The sequence below is a fragment of the Heteronotia binoei genome, chromosome 3 (genome assembly GCF_032191835.1).
Source record: "Heteronotia binoei isolate CCM8104 ecotype False Entrance Well chromosome 3, APGP_CSIRO_Hbin_v1, whole genome shotgun sequence".
In the NCBI taxonomy this organism is placed as follows: Eukaryota; Metazoa; Chordata; class Lepidosauria; order Squamata; family Gekkonidae; genus Heteronotia; species Heteronotia binoei.
The window spans coordinates 191,266,234-191,284,066 of NC_083225.1; the positions used below are offsets into that span (position 1 = coordinate 191,266,234).

Genomic DNA, 17,833 nt, shown 5'->3' on the forward strand with positions numbered 1-17,833 from the left:
GAACTCGAAAAATCCACCCTGTCCTTTGCGTAAGCTGGAGGGAAACAAAGAAACTGGATTGCCCCAAGTGAGTAAGCAGCTGAGATAGTTTCAAGAGGGTAGCCGTTTTGGTCTGAAGCAGAAGTCGTCGATTCGATTCCAGTAACACCTTAGAGATCAACGATGTTTTTTGGAAGATAAGCTTTAAACTTGGACTTTCAGAAAGTTATACCCTGAAAATCCTGCTGGTGTTTAAGATGCTACTGGATTTAAATCTACTCATGGTCAAAATGGCATTTTGGAAGACGTTTCCCCAGTCCAAGGCCACTCACCACACTGAGTTTCTATACGACTCCTGGGCTGCCTTTCAGACACTGCTGTCTGCCCAACTACAATATACGAGCATACGAGAAACCATGTTGGATCCAGCCAGCGGCCTATCCAGAACAACACTCTGTGTTGCAGTGGCCAAAACCCTGTAAACTCAGAGAAAGGCAGTATATAAATTAAAATTATCAATAAAGAAATCTAGGTGCCATCAGGAAGTCCATCAGCGGAGCCAGAACTCCAGAAGCCCTCCCACTCTTGCCCCCCAAATAAGATTTCTATAATGGTTGGTAAATCAAAAGCAGGTTTGCAATTTACAGATTTATACCTGAACAACACCTGAACAGCATACTCAAGATTACTACAGCACAGACATTTTCCTCCAGATTTTGATGCAAGAAGTGTCAGCTCAGTTATCTGAAACTGTTAAATAAACAAAATATTGCAAAAGTGGTAATCTGTTAACATGTTTTCTTTTAAGCTATAAAAAAAAAATCTTTGTAGTACCTGCTGCTGAAATGGTGGCATTTTAATCTGCACAGCCAATCAGAAGCAAGAAGCAGTCGCAAACTGGGAGCCCAGGTTGTATTTGGTGCTTTTAACTTGGTCAAGCCATGACATGGACGGCCTGTGCTAGCTTGACCTCATCAGATCTCAGAAGCTAAGAAGCAGGGGTGTCACACATGTGACCCAAGGGCCAAATCAGGCCCCCGAGCAACTGGCTGTCATCGGCTTCCTTCTCCCTCTTTCTTGCTTCCTTCTGCACAACAGCTTGCTTTGCCAGGCTTGCTCAATTGCACAGGTGCTACAGCCTCTATTTTCTCCACTGGCTGAGGCTCCTCCCTTGTTTCTTCAATCTAAGGAGCCCCAAGCGTTTTAACCTTTCTTCACAGGGAAAGTGTTCCAAGATAAACCACCTCCGTTCATCTCTTGCCTTGAAAACCCAATGAGGGTTGCCATAAGTCAGCTACGACTTGACGTGCTTTCCACCACCAACTTGTTCAAGGATTAGTTACCATAGAGATAATCTACTTAAGAGAATATTAAAATAGATTATGCCCAGACAGGGGACAGGTCAGAGGTAGAGCGGTGGTGGAGCTTACATTCCTTATATGGGGCACACCAGTTAGGGCTACGTACGACGTGATGAACTTTCGTCTTCTTGGCAGTGCACGTGAGAGGCAAAGCACAGAAGGCTTAAATGTCTGAAGAAATCTCAGGCTGAACAGATCTTCAGACATGGACCCTTCTACAGTTATTACTACGGCCTCTGGAGTGCAGCCAAGATGTAAGAGAGTTTCCAAAACTTGGTTGGCCTTCCCTAACATGGAGATATGATAAGCTTTAAGAACGTACGAACATAAGAGAAGCCATGTTGGATCAGGCCAATGGCCCATCCAGTCCAACACTCTGTGTCACACAGTGGCCAAAAAACCCAGGTGCCATCAAGAGATCCATCTGTCGGGCCAGGACACTAGAAGCCCTCCCACTGTGTCCCCCCCCCCCCGAAACACCCAAGAATACAGAGCATCACTTGCCCCAGACAGAGAGTTCCACCAATATACTGTGGCTAACAGCCACATCTGCTCCATATGTTTATCCAATGTTTGACCCATGACTGCTATTTCCCATAATGTCACCCATCACTGCTTTATTTCAGGGGTTTCTGGGGACTTCCTGTATTTGGCACGGGACCCAGAATGCAGTTGGCTGCTTCTTCAGACAACAGGCTTGGTTTTTTTCTACAAGTTCTAGTTCAAGCCAAACTTCAGGTCACCACCAACATGGAAACAACCAGCTCTTTGGCAAGATTTTTTGCGAGAATGTGACAGCATCACCTCACACAGTGGCCAACCAGCTCCTCTGGAGGGCCAACAACAGGGCAGAGAGGCCGAGGTCTTCCCCTGATATGAACATCAGAAGAGCCCTGGTGGATCAGAGCAGTGAGGGTCCATCTAGCCCAGCATCCTACCTCACACAGTGGCCAACCAGTTCCTCTGGAGGGCCAACAACCGGGCAGAAAGGCCGAGGCCTTCCCCTGATAAAATATCAGAAGAGCCCTGCTGGATCAGAGCAGTGAGGGTCCATCTAGTCCAGCCTCCTGTCTCACACCTTGGCCAACCAGTTCCTTTGGAGGGCTAGCAACAGGGCAGAGAGGCCGAGGCCTTCCCTGATAAAAACATCAGAAAAGCTGTGGTGGATCAGACCAGTGAGGATCCATCTAGTCCAGCCTCCTGTCTCACACAGTGGCCAACCAGTTCCTCTGGAGGGCCAACAACAGGGCAGAGACACTGAGGCCTTCCCCTGAGAAGAACCTCAGAAGAGCCCTGTTGGATCAGACCAGTGAGGGTCCATCTAGTCCAGCCTCCTGTCTCACACAGTGGCCAACCAGTTCCTCCGGAGGGCCAGCAGCAGGGCAGAGAGGCTGAGGCCTTCCCTGATATGAACATCAGAAGAGCCCTGATGGATCAGACCAGTGGTCCATCTAGCCCAGCATCCTGTCTCACTCAGTTCCTGCAGAGGGCCAACAACAGGCCATGGGAGGCCAAAGTCTTATCCAGATGTTGCCTCCTGGCTCTGGGATTTAGAGGCTGACTGCCTCTGAGTGAGGAGGTTCCCTTTAGCCACCATGGCTAGGAACCACTGAGAGACCTATCTTCCATTAATCTACCTGATCCCCTTTTAAAGCTGTATATTCCTGTAGCCATCACTAAATCCTCTGGCAGCAAACTCCACAATCACTCACTGTGTAACAAAGCAGTTCTTTTTGACCATTTTGAATCCAGCTTCATGGGATGCTCTTTAGTTCTAGTATTTTGGGAGAGAGGGAGAAATTTCTCCATCAACTTCTTCAGCTTAGGACCAGGCACTCCACGAGCATTATATGCTATTTCATATTCACAAAACTTGGAGGAGAGGTGAATGGGCAAGAAGGACAACAGGGTTGTTGGTGTCTGCCCGCCATTACGGAACATTCTCCCCTTTCCCAAGTATTAGTACCGTCACTAGATAAGAAAATAAGAACATAAGAGAAGCCATGTTGGATCAGGCCGATGGCCCATCCAGTCCAACACTCTGTGTCACATAAGAACATAAGAGAAGCCCTGTTGGATCAGGCCAGTGGCCCATCCAGTCCAACACTCTGTGTCACATAAGAACATAACAAAAGCCATGTTGGATCAGGCCAGTGGCCCCTCCAGTCCAACACTCTGTGTCACATAAGAACATCAGAGAAGCCATTTTGGATCAGGCCAATGGCCTATCCAGTCCAACACTCTGTGTCACATAAGAACATAAGAGAAGCCATGTTGGATCAGGCCGATGGCCCATCCAGTCCAACACTCCGTGTCACATAAGAACATAAGAGAAGCCATGTTGGATCAGACCGATGGCCCATCCAGTCCAACACTCCGTGTCACATAAGAACATAAGAGAAGCCATGTTGGATCAGGCCGATGGCCCATCCAGTCCAACACTCTGTGTCACATAAGAACATAAGAGAAGCCATGTTGGATCAGGCCAATGGCCCCTCCAGTCCAACACTCTGTGTCACATAAGAACATAAGAGAAGCCATGTTGGATTAAGCCAATGGCCCCTCCAGTCCAACACTCTGTGTCACACAGTGGCCAATATATTATCAGGTGAAGGCACTTTTTGTTTCCAGTTCACTTTTCGTAACCGCCTCCCTTTCTTATCCCAAGGTCTAGCTGCTTTTTAACAGTGCTCTAATCGTAGTTTTGGCTACCTTTGGTCTGCCGAGTGGCTAATCAATGTGCTGGCTGAGATGTGTAAACTGTATGTGGCTTTTGTGTTCTTTATTGTGTTTTTCTAGCGAAAGCTTAAGAGCCCCACGGCGCAGAGTGGTAAAGCTGCAGTACTGCAATCCGAGCTCTCTGCTCATGACCTGAGTTCAATCCTGGCAGAAGCTGGGTTCAGGTAGAAGAAGAAGAAGAAGATGATGATGATGATATTGGATTTATATCCCGCTCTCCACTCCGAAGAGTCTCAGAGAGGCTCACAATCTCCTTTACCTTCCTCCCCCACAACAAACACCCTGTGAGGTGGGTGGGGCTGGAGAGGGCTCTCACAGCAGCTGCCTTTTCAAGGACAACTTCTGCCAGAGCTATGGCTGACCCAAGGCCATGCTAGCAGGTGCAAGTGGAGGAGTGAGGAATCAAACCCAGTTCTCCCAGATGAGAGTCCGCACACTTAACCACTACACCAAACTGGCTCTCACAGGTAGCCGGCTCAAGGCTGACTCAGCCTTCCATCCTTCCGAGGTCGGTATAATGAGTACCCAGATTGCTGGGGGGAAAGTGTAGATGACTGGGGAAGACAATGGCAAACCACCCCATAAAAAGTCTGCCGTGAAAATGTCATGATGCAACGTCACCCCAGAGTCAGAAATGACTGATGCTTTCACCTTTACCTTTTAGTGATAGCTTATGGGGCACCACAGTACACCGTCCAGTGAAAATGCGGTAAATGTTTTATGTTATATAAGACAAGCAGATGAGAAAAGGAAAGGGGGAGGAGGAAAGAAATGAAGGCGGTAGGCTTGTGTTTACCTTTGCAGATCTTTGTATTATCACACAAGTGAAGGGTGAAGTAAGTATCCAAGAGACGAAAGCCGTTCCTATTGATGACGTTCCGGGCTGCGATGTTCCGAAGGTGCCGAAGACGCCGCTACGAAAGGAAAGACAAAGCAAACGTCATTCAGGACGACAATGCTGGCAGGAGTAGCATCGTAGACAACCTTTGCTACTTTTACAGGAAGAGAGACGGGGCTCTCCAGAGGAACCTACTGGCCGCTGTATGAAACAGGAGGCTGCCCCTAAAGGACTATTGATCTGATCCAGCAGCGCTTTTCTTATATTCTTAATGTATTAGGGCCCCTGTATTCTGAGGAACTTTCCTGGGATGAGCAATTTAAGAAGTCCAGCTTCAATTGACAAGGTGGTGTGAACAGCATTAAGAAGACCGCAGATTTAGAAGAAGAATTGCAGATTTATGCCCCGCCCTTCTCCCTGAATCAGAGACTCAGAGTGGCTTACAATCGCCTATATCTTCTCCCCCCACAACAGACACCCTGTGAGGTGGGTGGGGTTGAGAGGGCTCTCCCAGCAGCTGTCCTTTCAAGGACAACCTCTGAGATAGCTATGGTTGAGCTAAGTGGAGGAGTGGGATGCAAGTGGAGGAGGTGCAAGTGGAGGAGTGGGGTGCAAGTGGAGGAGTGGGGAATCAAACCCGGATCTCCGAGATAAGAGTCCACACACTTAACAACTACACCAAACTGGCTCCCCTCCTTCCTGTTGCAAGGAGTTTTTATCATTCCTGTATCTCCAGCCACTGACCAGATCACACCTGGTCTGCAAGACATTTCCCAGGGCTTCTTCCTGGAGATTATTCCTGGATCTCTTTGACCCTCAAGTCTTCCAAATCTCTGTTCCCTGTTTGGAGAAAGGGAAGAGCTTGAGCCACTCATTATTTCTCCTGCTAGATCTACTAGCATTTGTATGAAGGGGATTTATACCCCACCCTTCTCTCTGAATCAGAGTCTCACAGCGGCTTACAATCTCCTTTATCTCCTTCCCCCACAACAGCCACCCTGTGATGTGGGTGAGGCTGAGAGAGCTCTCCCAGAAACTGCCCTTTCAAGGACAGCTCTGCGAGAGCTATGGCTGACCCAAGGCCATTCCAGCAGCTGCAAGTGGAAGAGCGGGGAATCAAACCTGTTTCTCCCGGATAAGAGTCCGCGCACAATTACCTGCACAATTACCCCAAGGCACAAAGAATCAGCGTTGGGAGGCTGGCCAGAACAACATGAAAAAAGACAGAACTTGTTCCACCCCTATATGAACATATATGAACATATGAAGCTGCCTTATACTGAATCAGACCCTTGGTCCATCAAAGTCAGTATTGTCTTCTCAGACTGGCAGTGGCTTTCTAGGGTCTCAAGCTGAGGTTTTGCACACCTATTTGCCTGGACCCTTTTTTGGAGATGCCGGGGATTGAACCTGGGACCTTCTGCTTCCCAAGCAGATGCTCTACCACTGAGCCACCGTCCCTCCCCTGATCGTGACTCCATAGCGAGTGTGTGTGTCTCCACCCTTCACTTGCTCAGCAACCGTCCTTACCTTCCAATAATGTTTCCGCTTTACAAATGGAAACCTGGGACTTACAGATGCATTCAAGCATGCACAGATGCATAAATAAGTCTTGCACAGCAGACTCAGCTCGCAAGACGCTTGCCTCGTCAGTGTTTTATCTTCCGGAACAGCAATAAAGATGGAGTCAATGCAAGAGCCGAGTCAGCAGTGAAGCTATCTTCACTTGAGCGATCTCAAGAAAATCCCATCTTGATCTATCTCAAGAAAATCTTGATCTCTCTAAGTTGCTAATGGGACCAGAACAGAGGTGGCCGAACTTGCTTAACGTGAGAGCCACATAGAATAAACGTCAGATGTTTGAGAGACACGAGACATGAACATAAGATGTGGGAGGGAGGGAAGGAAGGAAGGAAAGCAACTTTAACTTTAAATGCATTCTCCAAGCCTCCAACTGGCTTGGCTTCGAGATGTGATGTCAAGAGACGAGCGCCTTCCCCAAGCTGGCTGACAGAGCAGTGGGGGCTACAAGAGCCACACAACATGGCCTAAGCCACCGTTTCGCCACCCCTAGACTAGAAACTAGCTCTTCTACAGCAGACCAACACAGCTGCTCTCTGAACCTATCTTCACAACATTTATGCAATTTCAGAGCGTTTTCACACACTTTGGTGTGTGCCAGTTTGGTGTAGTGGTTAAGTACGTGGACTCTTATCTGGGAGAACCGGGTTTGATTCCCCACTCCTCCACTTGCACCTGCTGGCATGGCCTGGGGTCAGCCAGAGCTCTGGCAGAGGTTGTCCTTGAAAGGGCAGCTGCTGTGAGAGCCCTCTTAGCTCCACCCACCTCACAGGGTGTCTGTTGTGGGGGGAGAAGATATAGGAGATTGTAAGCCGCTCTGAGTCTCTGATTCAGAGAGAAGGGCGGGGTATAAATCTGCAGTCTTCTTCTTCTTCTTTATCTTGCTCCAATCCTTGAAAAAGCCCAGAGACGTTCCAACTTTGAAGGCTCCTTCCCACAAACAACTCTGTGCAAACAGGGAACCTATCTCTCCTCCCCTCCCTCCTCCTTTTGCTTATCGTGCTGGTTTTGTATTTGCGGAGAGCTTTTAACCTAGGGCCCGTTCCAAAATGTGAATCTGTGCGACGCACGACCTGCAGTCTGAAGCAACACCGTCCATTCTACTGCTGCAGCATTCTTGCTCTTTGTTGCCCCAAATATGCAAAAGCCAGTCATTATATTCCTAGTTTAAGAACATACAATGCATAATCCATAACTTTTGTTAGCATATGAACAGGGCCAGCCTTGCCGCAAGAAGAAGAAAGATGATGATATTGGATTAATATCTCGCCCTCCACTCTGAATTTCAAAGTCTCAGAGGGACTCACAACCTCCTTTATCTTCCTCCCCCACAACAGACACCCTGTGAGGTGGGGGAGGGGGCTGAGAGAGTTCTCACAGCAGCTGCCCTTTCAAGGACAACCTCTGCCAGAGCTATGGCTGACCCAAGGCCATTCCAGCAGCTGCAGGTGGAGGAGTGGGGAATCAAACCTGGTTCTCCCAGAGAAGAGAGCTCTGGCTGACCCAAGGCCATTCCAGCAGCTGCAAGTGGAGGAGTGGGGAATCAAACCCGGTTCTTCCAGATAAGACAACTAAGGCTGACCCAAGGCCATTCCAGCAAGTGCAAGTGGAGGAGTGGGGGAATCAAACCCGGTTCTCCCAGATAAGAGAGCTCTGGCTGACCCAACGCCATTCCAGCAGCTGCAAGTGGAGGAGTGGGGAATCAAACCCGGTTCTTCCAGATAAGAGAGCTCTGGCTATGAGGCCCAAGCCTTGGGAACCCCACAACATGTCAATTCTGGAAAAAGAATTATGCCTTGCTGAGAAAAATGTATAGTCTCTTACCTCAGGGTTGAACTTTCTCCAAATGTCTTCTAGATTTTCCTGTTTAATCAACTCAAAGAAAGAATTGGGCAGCTTCCCTTCTTTATCATTCTTCTTTGGACTTGATCTGTCAAGGTTATTTTGTATTGTCCCATTGAAATCACCCATCATCAATACCTGGTCATAAGTCTCTTCGTCCATTTGTCTATTTATGTCTTTAAAGAATTTGTCTTTCGCTCCATTGGGTGCATAGAGTCCTAGTAGTAACGTTTTTTTCGCCTCTATCGTCACCTCAACAGCAATGTATCTTCCTTCTTTGTCTTTAAAGATTAATTTTGGGTCAAGTTGTTCTTTAATGTAAAAAACCACCCCTCTTTTCTTTTGCTCTGCTAGTGAAAAAAATTCCAACCCCAAATTTCTATTCCACAAAAATTTACTGTCCTTGCGTTGTATATGAACTTCCTGTAAACAAATTATATTACATTTTTGCTTTTTAATCCAATGAAATGTTCTCCTTCTTTTCTGTGGTGAATTTAGTCCATTTATATTCCAAGATAGTAATTTGTACTCCATTATGATGTTGGTTCTTTATTTTCTTCAAAAAAGCTATGCATCTCTTGTTCGCTTCTTATTGTAATCCTTTTGCCATTTTGTTCAAATCCAAGACCCTCTGGTATTATCCATCTATATCTTGTGCCCTCTGCACGCAACTGATCGGTTAGCTTCTTGTACTTTTTCCTATCGCTGATCACTTCTCTTGGTAGCTCTTTCATTATTTTAACTCTGCTCCCTTCTATTGCCCAGGCTTTTTGGTACCCTTTCCTCAAAATTTTCTCTGCCACTTCTTTTGATCTTAATCTTATGACGATGTCTCTTGGCAGACCTTTATTTTTCGCATAAACTGAGTTAACTCTGTAGGCACCCTCCAACATACTCTTAAATCTGTCAGGGTCTTCTTCTATGTACTCAGTGATGATATCCACCATATAGCCTTTTAAATCTGTGTCTTCTTTTTCAGGTACCCCTCTTAGACGCACTTGTGACTCCAGCAACTTACAGTCGTGTATTATGACCTTTTCTTGAATTTTTAGCAAGGCAGAGGCCTGTGTATCCACTTTCATCTCTACCTCTTTCACTTTATTTTGAGTCTCTTCCTTAAAATTCTCTATCTCCTTCTTAAGGTCTCCAACTTCTTTTTTAATATCTTTTTTTATTGCCAAATGCAATTTGTCCATAGCTTTTAACATTTTTGCCTCCAGAGCGTCAAATTGAGCCTGCATCTTGTCAAATGATTGGGCTCTTGCACGTGTTGTTCTTTCTACTGACATATAAAAAATCACCAAACCTTAAAAAAATCCCCACATAAAATTTAGCATCCAATCCAATAGCTTAGAGCCAGTTCTTTCAGATGAGACTAGTTTCGTTTTTCTCCCTTCTTCCTGAGCAAAGATATTGAATTTTAACAATTTTGACAGTTTTTCTCCCTTTTAAAATGGCAATCGTTATTTCTCTATGGTACAGTTCCAGCCTAGAGAGGTCTCTCTTCGTCTTTCTTGATCTGAGTCTTGGACTCAATTCCTTCCTAGTTCAAAGGTCGGATGTCACAGCTCTTGTTGTCCTTATAGGCTCTGATTTATTGTCCAGCCCCTTTTAGTTTCACTTCCTGTCACAGCTTAGACTGATCTCGTGTCTAATCTCGCAGTTTTTTGAGCTGCATGAAGAAACCGCAACCACAAAAATTCACAACAATATGTCCTTTCTCCAAAATATCCTTGAAGGCAACTGTTTTTACGGCGTTCAGTTCTCCCAAGCTGAATTCCCTTCCTGCTGTGCCCCCACTCAGCTCAGTTCATTCTAGGTTCTGCAGTTTATGGGCATATATACACGGCAACTCTCTTTTCTTTCTTCTGCGTCACCAGCTTCCCATTGCCAACTTTCACTCTTATCTTGAAAGGTTTTTTTTTTTGCTGTTGTTCACATCCACAGCCACAGAGCTCAGCTTAACAAGGTAAAAGTTTTTTTTCCATTCAATTATGCTTTGCCTTCGTCTATTATTAATCCACTCAGTGTTTAAACTATATTCAAAGTCTCTCAGAGTGAAGATAAGAATGATGAGTCTACCTTTTAGATGTTCTCAACTCCCCCGGCTGCTATTTTCTTGCAATTAAAATCAGTCCTTCTAGCGTGCTTGGATTCCGACAGCCTTAAGTGACCGAAGTCACTTTAGAGTCACTGCAGACGATGGTTGACATTCCATTGCCGGACATCAAGAAATGAAGGAGTCAGTTCCCTGACTGCTCCAGTTCGATATCAACAGCATTAAAGGAAGATAAGTCGTCTTGGATTAACCCTTGCCTAGGGTTAATGAGCATAGACCTTATCAGGGGTCTTTAATACCCTGAACAGTGACAATAAAATCCCCCTCTGTTAGGGAGCTGCAGACTGTCTTCCAGCCAAACAGGAATTGAGATTCTTCCAAAGGTTTGGGCGGACCATAATCCAATATGCTGGTCAACAAAATTGCAAAGAAAATCAAGAAGATGGAGAATTAATGAGGATTTACTACAAAATAAAGACACTGTATCATTCTTAGAAAAGGAGACTGCAGCATTCTTCCAAATAAATGAAACGGATGATATGGAATATCCAACAGTATGGGACACTTATAAAGCAGTAATGAGGGGTATATTAATTACATTGAATAATAAAGACAAAAGAGCAAGAGAAGAAAGGCTGTCAACACTGCAAAATGAAATAGATAAAAAAGAAAAGGACTTAAAAAAAAAGACCAGGGAAGAAAAAATTAATAAAAGAAATTACGATATTACAATCCCAAGTTAAACATTTGCTGAATAAAGAATTAGAATGGAATTTAAAAAATTTGAAACAGAAATCGTTTGAAAGTGCAAACAAACCTGGTAAATACCTGGCCTGGCAATTAAAAAAAAGGAAAGAAAATAAGACTATAAATAAAATCATGGCAAATGGGAAAACAGTAGTGGATCAAGAAGGAATTAAAAGAGAATTCTTTAAATACTATGCAAATTTATTCAAGGGTGTGAATGTAAGTAAAGAAAAAGTGGAAGAGTATCTACGAAACATTCAGGTGGCACCTTTGACGGAACATATGAAAAAGATATTAAATGACCCAATAGAGAAAATTGAAATAGAAGCAGCAATAAAAGCAATGCAAGAGGGTAAAGCTCCAGGGCCAGATGGATTCACGTCAAAATTTTACAAATCTCTCAAGGATGAATTAACACCCAAACTGTTGAAGTTGTTAAACACGATAAGAGAAGAAGGGAAAATCCCAAAGACCTGGAGGGAAGCTGTAGTCTCTCTGATTCCTAAGGAAGATAAAGATAGCACAAACGTAAAAAATTATAGACCAATCTCATTGTTGAATAATGACTATAAGATCTATACAAGAATTTTAGCAGAGCGACTGAAACAATACCTGACCAACTTTATAAACAAAGACCAAGCGGGATTTCTTCCTAAAAGACAAATAAGGGACAATGTAAGAGCTGTTATTAATGTTGTGGAATACTATGAAAAGCATCCGGAAAAAGAAGTGGCCTTATTTTTTGTTGACGCAGAGAAAGCCTTCGACAACTTAAATTGGGACTTTATGTTTGCGGTAATGGAAAAAATTAATTTAGGGGAACAATTTATAAAAATGACAAGAGCAATATATACAGATCAGCATGCAAAATTGTGTATAAATGCAGACCTTACCAAAGAATTGAAAGTGAGTAAAGGAACAAGGCAAGGATGCCCGCTATCACCATTGTTGTTTATAATGACTCTTGAAATTTTGTTACAACAAATTCAAAAAGATGAAAAAATAGAAGGTCTAAAAATTAGAAGATTCTCTTATAAATATAAAGCTTTTGCAGATGATATAGTGTTCATAATGGAGAATCCGGTTCAAGTGTCACCACTGCTGTTAGCTAAGATAAAAGAATACGGAGAACTAGCAGGATTATACATAAATAAGGAGAAATCGAAATTCCTCTGTAAAAACATGCAACCAAATAAAACAAACGAACTACAAAAGGTGACAGGTTGTGAAGTCACAACCAAAGTTAGGTACCTTGGAATAGAGATAACAATGAAGACATTGATTTATACAAAAACAATTATGAAAAACTGTGGTGTAAGATGGACAAAGATTTGATGAAATGGAATAAACTCAACTTGTCCTTACTGGCAGGATAGCTGCAATCAAAATGAATATTTTGCCAAGGATAATGTATTTGTTTCAAACCATCCCGATTGTAAAAGAAGCAAAACAATTCAACAAATGGCAAAGGAAAATCTCTGATTTCATTTGGGCCGGAAAGAAACCAAGGATAAAGATGAAGATCTTAACGGATGCCAAAGAGAGAGGAGGTTTTCAACTTCCCGATCTAAGACTATACCACGATGCAGTTTGTTTGACATGGATAAAAGATTGGATAATGCTGTTAGATAAAAAACCTTTGTGGTTAGAAGCTCACGGAAATAGATTCGGCTGGCATGCATACATGTACTATGGGAAGAATAAAATGGATGGTTTTTTCTCTCACCACTATGTCAGAAATACATTACTAAATACTTGGATAAAATACAAGAAATACGGGGACGAGAGAAAACCATTATGGATAGTGCCAGCAGAAGTAATAAAAATAACAGCTGATTCTGAAGAAAAAAGAGAAATGTCATATAACCAACTGCTTAAGATTCAAGGAGACAAAATTGAATTAAAAACCTCAGAAGAGCTAAATAACAATTATGATTGGTTTCAAATGCAACAAATTAAAAGTTTGATGGAAAATGACATAAAATCAGAGGGGATTAGACGAGAACAAACAGAACTGGAAAGAGTCCTGTTAGGTGACAATGAAAAATTGATATCAAAAGTATATAAGTTATTATTGAAATGGTCTACAGAAGAAGAAGTAGTAAAGTCTCAAATGGTCAAATGGGCAATTAATGTGAATAGAGAAATACAAATGGAAACATGGGAGCACCTCTGGAAGAACTCAATGAAGATATCAACTTGTCAAAGCATTAAGGAGAACTGTTTTAAAATGATGTATAGGTGGTATATGACTCCGAAAAAATTGGCTAAGATAAGTAAGAAAATGTCGGATAGATGTTGGAAATGTAAAAAACATGAAGGTTCTTTCTTCCATATGTGGTGGACATGTGAAAGAGCGAAAGAATTCTGGAAGATGATACAACAAGAAATCACCAAAATTTTGGGCTATGATTTTAAGAAAATTGCAGAGACGTTTTTACTTGGATTACAATTAGAAAAATACCCAAAAGAAGACAGGACTTTAATTTGGTACCTGTTATCAGCTGCTAGGACTTTGTACGCGCAGCTTTGGAAGCAAGAAAAAATACCAGAGAAATGGGAATGGACCATGAAAGTTTTATCGTGGTGGTGAAATGGACAAATTAACCAGAACACTAAGAGACTATGATTTAGAGATATTCAAAAGGGAGTGGAGAAAATTTAAAGGATATATGGAGAAAACTTGGAAAGTAAAGAAATATTGGACATTTTTTTAGTTGTAAGAATATATATACGGAACTTTGAGCAATCAGAAGTGCCTTTAGTATGGATTTGAACTTATAACCTCGGGGAAGTCAACATTGGAGGGAGGGGGGAGGGAAATGTCATATGGGTTATTGTGAAAAAAAAGAAAAAATTAAGAAATAGATAAGCTTTGTAACCATATGCTACCAATAAATTGTTTAAAACCAGATTAAGAGAGCTCTGGCTGACCAAAGCCATTCCAGCAGGTGCAAGTGGAAGAGCAGGGAATCAAACCCGGTTCTCCCAGATAAGAGAGCTCTGGCTGACCCAACGCCATTCCAGCAGCTGCAAGTGGAGGAGTGGGGAATCAAACCCGGTTCTTCCAGATAAGAGAGCTCTGGCTGACCCAAGGCCATTCCAGCAGGTGCAAGTGGAGGAGTGGGGAATCAAACCCGGTTCTTCTAGATAAGACAACTAAGGCTGACCCAAGGCCATTCCAGCAAGTGCAAGTGGAGGAGTGGGGGAATCAAACCCGGTTCTCCCAGATAAGAGAGCTCTGGCTGACCCAACGCCATTCCAGCAGCTGCAAGTGGAGGAGTGGGGGAATCAAACCCGGTTCTTCCAGATAAGAGAGCTCTGGCTGACCCAAAGCCATTCCAGCAGGTGCAAGTGGAAGAGCAGGGAATCAAACCCGGTTCTCCCAGATAAGAGAGCTCTGGCTGACCCAACGCCATTCCAGCAGCTGCAAGTGGAGGAGTGGGGAATCAAACCCGGTGGTTCTTCCAGATAAGAGAGCTCTGGCTGACCCAAGGCCATTCCAGCAGTGCAAGTGGAGGAGTGGGAATCAAACCCGTTCTTCCAGATAAGAGAGCTATGGCTGACCCACAGCCATTCCAGCAGCTGCAAGTGGAGGAGTGGGGAATCAAACCCGGTTCTCCCAGATAAGAGAGCTCTGGCTGACCCAAGGCCATTCCAGCAGCTGCAAGTGGAGGAGTGGGGAATCCAAACCCGGTTCTTCCAGATAAGAGAGCTATGGCTGACCCAAAGCCATTCCAGCAGGTGCAAGTGGAAGAGCAGGGAATCAAACCTGGTTCTCCCAGATAAGAGAGCTCTGGCTGACCCAAGGCCATTCCAGCAGCTGCAAGTGGAGGAGTGGGGAATCAAACCCGGTTCTCCCAGATAAGAGAGCTCTGGCTGACCCAAGGCCATTCCAGCAGCTGCAAGTGGAGGAGTGGGGAATCAAACCCGGTTCTCCCAGATAAGAGAGCTCTGGCTGACCCAAGGCCTTTCCAGCAGCTGCAAGTGGAGGAGTGGGGAATCAAACCCGGTTCTCCCAGATAAGAGAGCTCTGGCTGACCCAAGGCCATTCCAGCAGCTGCAAGTGGAGGAGTGGGGAATCAAACCCGGTTCTCCCAGATAAGAGAGCTCTGGCTGATCCAAGGCCATTCCAGCAGCTGCAAGTGGAGGAGTGGGGAATCAAACCCGGTTCTCCCAGATAAGAGAGCTCTGGCTGACCCAAGGCCATTCCAGCAGCTGCAAGTGGAGGAGTGGGGAATCAAACCCGGTTCTCCCAGATAAGAGAGCTCTGGCTGACCCAAGGCCTTTCCAGCAGCTGCAAGTGGAGGAGTGGGGAATCAAACCCGGTTCTCCCAGATAAGAGAGCTCTGGCTGACCCAAGGCCATTCCAGCAGCTGCAAGTGGAGGAGTGGGGAATCAAACCCGGTTCTCCCAGATAAGAGAGCTATGGCTGACCCAAGGCCATTCCAGCAGCTGCAAGTGGAGGAGTGGGGAATCAAACCCGGTTCTCCCAGATAAGAGAGCTATGGCTGACCCCAAGGCCATTCCAGCAGCCGCAAGTGGAGGAGAGGGGAATCAAACCCGGTTCTCCCAGGTAAGGGTCCGCACACTTAACCACTACACCAAACTGGCTCTCAACCATAAGTTGAGCGAACTTATAAGCTGCAGCCAACTTATGGTGACACTACAGGGTTTTCAAGGCAAGAGACCAACGGAGGTGATTTGCCATTGCCTGCCTCTGCGTAGGCAACCCCCGACTTCTTTAGTGGTCTCCCATCCAAGTCCTAACCCTGCTTCTTCCTCTGACAGAGCCTCTTCTCTAACACCTGGGGGTTGCTGCCCTTTTCCAAGCTTATTAATACCACAGGTGAGATGGAAGCCCAGGCTGACCACTTTCTGTGGAGCTTGACTAGAAGCATGAGCATAAGAAAGACGTCATGTTAGATCAGGCCACAAAATGGCTGCCACAGTTTACAGTTCGGCGTAGTGGTTTAAGTTCGATGTAGCGGTTGAGAGACAGTTCGCTGTAGTGGTTAAGTGCCCGGACTCTTGTCTTGGAGGACCAGGGTTTGATTCCCGACTCCTCCACTTGCAGCTGCTGGAATGGCCTTGGGTTAGCCAGAGCTCTCGCAGAGCTGCCCTTGAAAACCTCACAGGGTGTCTGTTGTGGGGCAGGGAGGTCAAGGAGATTGTGAGCCACTCTGAGACTCTTGAGAATTCAGAGTGGAGGGTGGGATGCAAATCCAGTGTCGTCATCGTCTTCTTTTGAGAGTCAAGGATCCCTTCATCAAATATAGGGGAGCTTTGGGTCTTGAAAGCTCCTACTCCCAAAATCTCTGAGTGACTACTGGATTCACAATCTAGCCGGTTTGGGAATGATGATTACATTTCCCCCCCTGGATGAATGCAGAAATACACCAAATTTTGAGTCTCCAAGTTAGTCTGCAGAAACTTTTATTTTATTCACTTCGTTTATACTGCTCTTTTCTCCCCAGCGGGGGGCCACGAAGTGGCTCATGTTGCTCTCCCCTCTTCCATTTATCTTCACAACAACCTATGAAGTAGGGGAGGCAGAGAGCATGTGAGGTCCCAGGTTCAATCCCTGGCAATCTCCAAAAAAGGGTCCAGGCAAGTAGGCATGAAAATCCTCAGCTTGAGACCCTGGAGAGCCGCTGCCAGTCTGAGAAGACAATACTGACTTTGATGGACCAAGGGTCTGCTTCAGTATAAGGCAGCTTCATATGTCCATATGTCCATGACTGGCCCAGAGTCACTCAGTGAGCTTCCATAGCAGAGTAAGGATTCGAACCTTGGTCTCTTAGATCCCAGTTCAACACTCTGCTATTCTGAAAGAATAGCTTGGCTCACTATCTACCCCGTCCTCCAATGTGGCTCCAATTCCTCCCCCCCCCCATATCTATTATAAGGAATTCTAATGCCACTTCAATACTCCTAGTTTGGACTGTTTCAAAGTATTTGGCAAGCATTCACAACATACGAGCGGCAAAATTGTGTCACCGACATTGCTGCTAAAGCCGGAAGAGTTGCAAAACTTATTTTCCTGGGACTTAGGGGCAACGGTCTAGACAGGATTGCAAGAAAAGTGTTCTCCTTGCATACTTGGTGTGTGTGCGCGCGTGTGCACCGTTTAACGTCTGGTTTGAAATTCCTCAAGGATTCTTCAACGATAAGTGAAAGCAAAGTTTGCATTGTAACCAAGTTTCCCTCCAGCTGTTAAAATAATATGCGTTCCAGAGAAATTGGCCTCGTTTCCCAGTGCAATTAAAATCAAATCAATGGAACTGGATTACTGCATTCATCAAAGCCTCACTGAGACAATCCACTCTGGCTGCCAGTTATTTATTTCAAACATCTGACTGCCACCTTTCTGCCCAACTAAGGCCCTCAATTACCCCTCCACTATCCCACCGTCTGTCTTTTCTCTATCAATAGTCTTCTGGCCCCAAACCTAGAACTCGACCTATGATCTGCTCTACAGGCACAGCAGCTTGTTGGAACAAGTGTTAGATGTGGGTATAGTGCTAGACTACAAGCAGTGGTGTTATGCCAGCCTAGGGTTGCCAAGTGCCCACTTATGATGGAAGGGCTTCTTCTGATGGCCTCAAACCACACACCCCCCACCCGAAGACTAGCAGGTCTTCTCTGACTGTCCCTGCTGGTGGACCTCCTGATGGCCCCTGGGTT

General features: G+C 45.0%; 1 protein-coding gene across 1 annotated transcript in view; it reads right to left on the minus strand.

The window, feature by feature from the left end:
* Positions 1 to 17,833, minus strand: part of LOC132569161 (UV radiation resistance-associated gene protein-like) — a 127,736-nt gene that overhangs the window by 75,494 nt on the left and 34,409 nt on the right. The window contains exon 2 of the mRNA XM_060235348.1: positions 4,876 to 4,993. Coding sequence (XP_060091331.1) covers positions 4,876 to 4,993 — 118 coding nt within the window. The remainder of the gene's footprint in view (positions 1 to 4,875; positions 4,994 to 17,833) is intronic.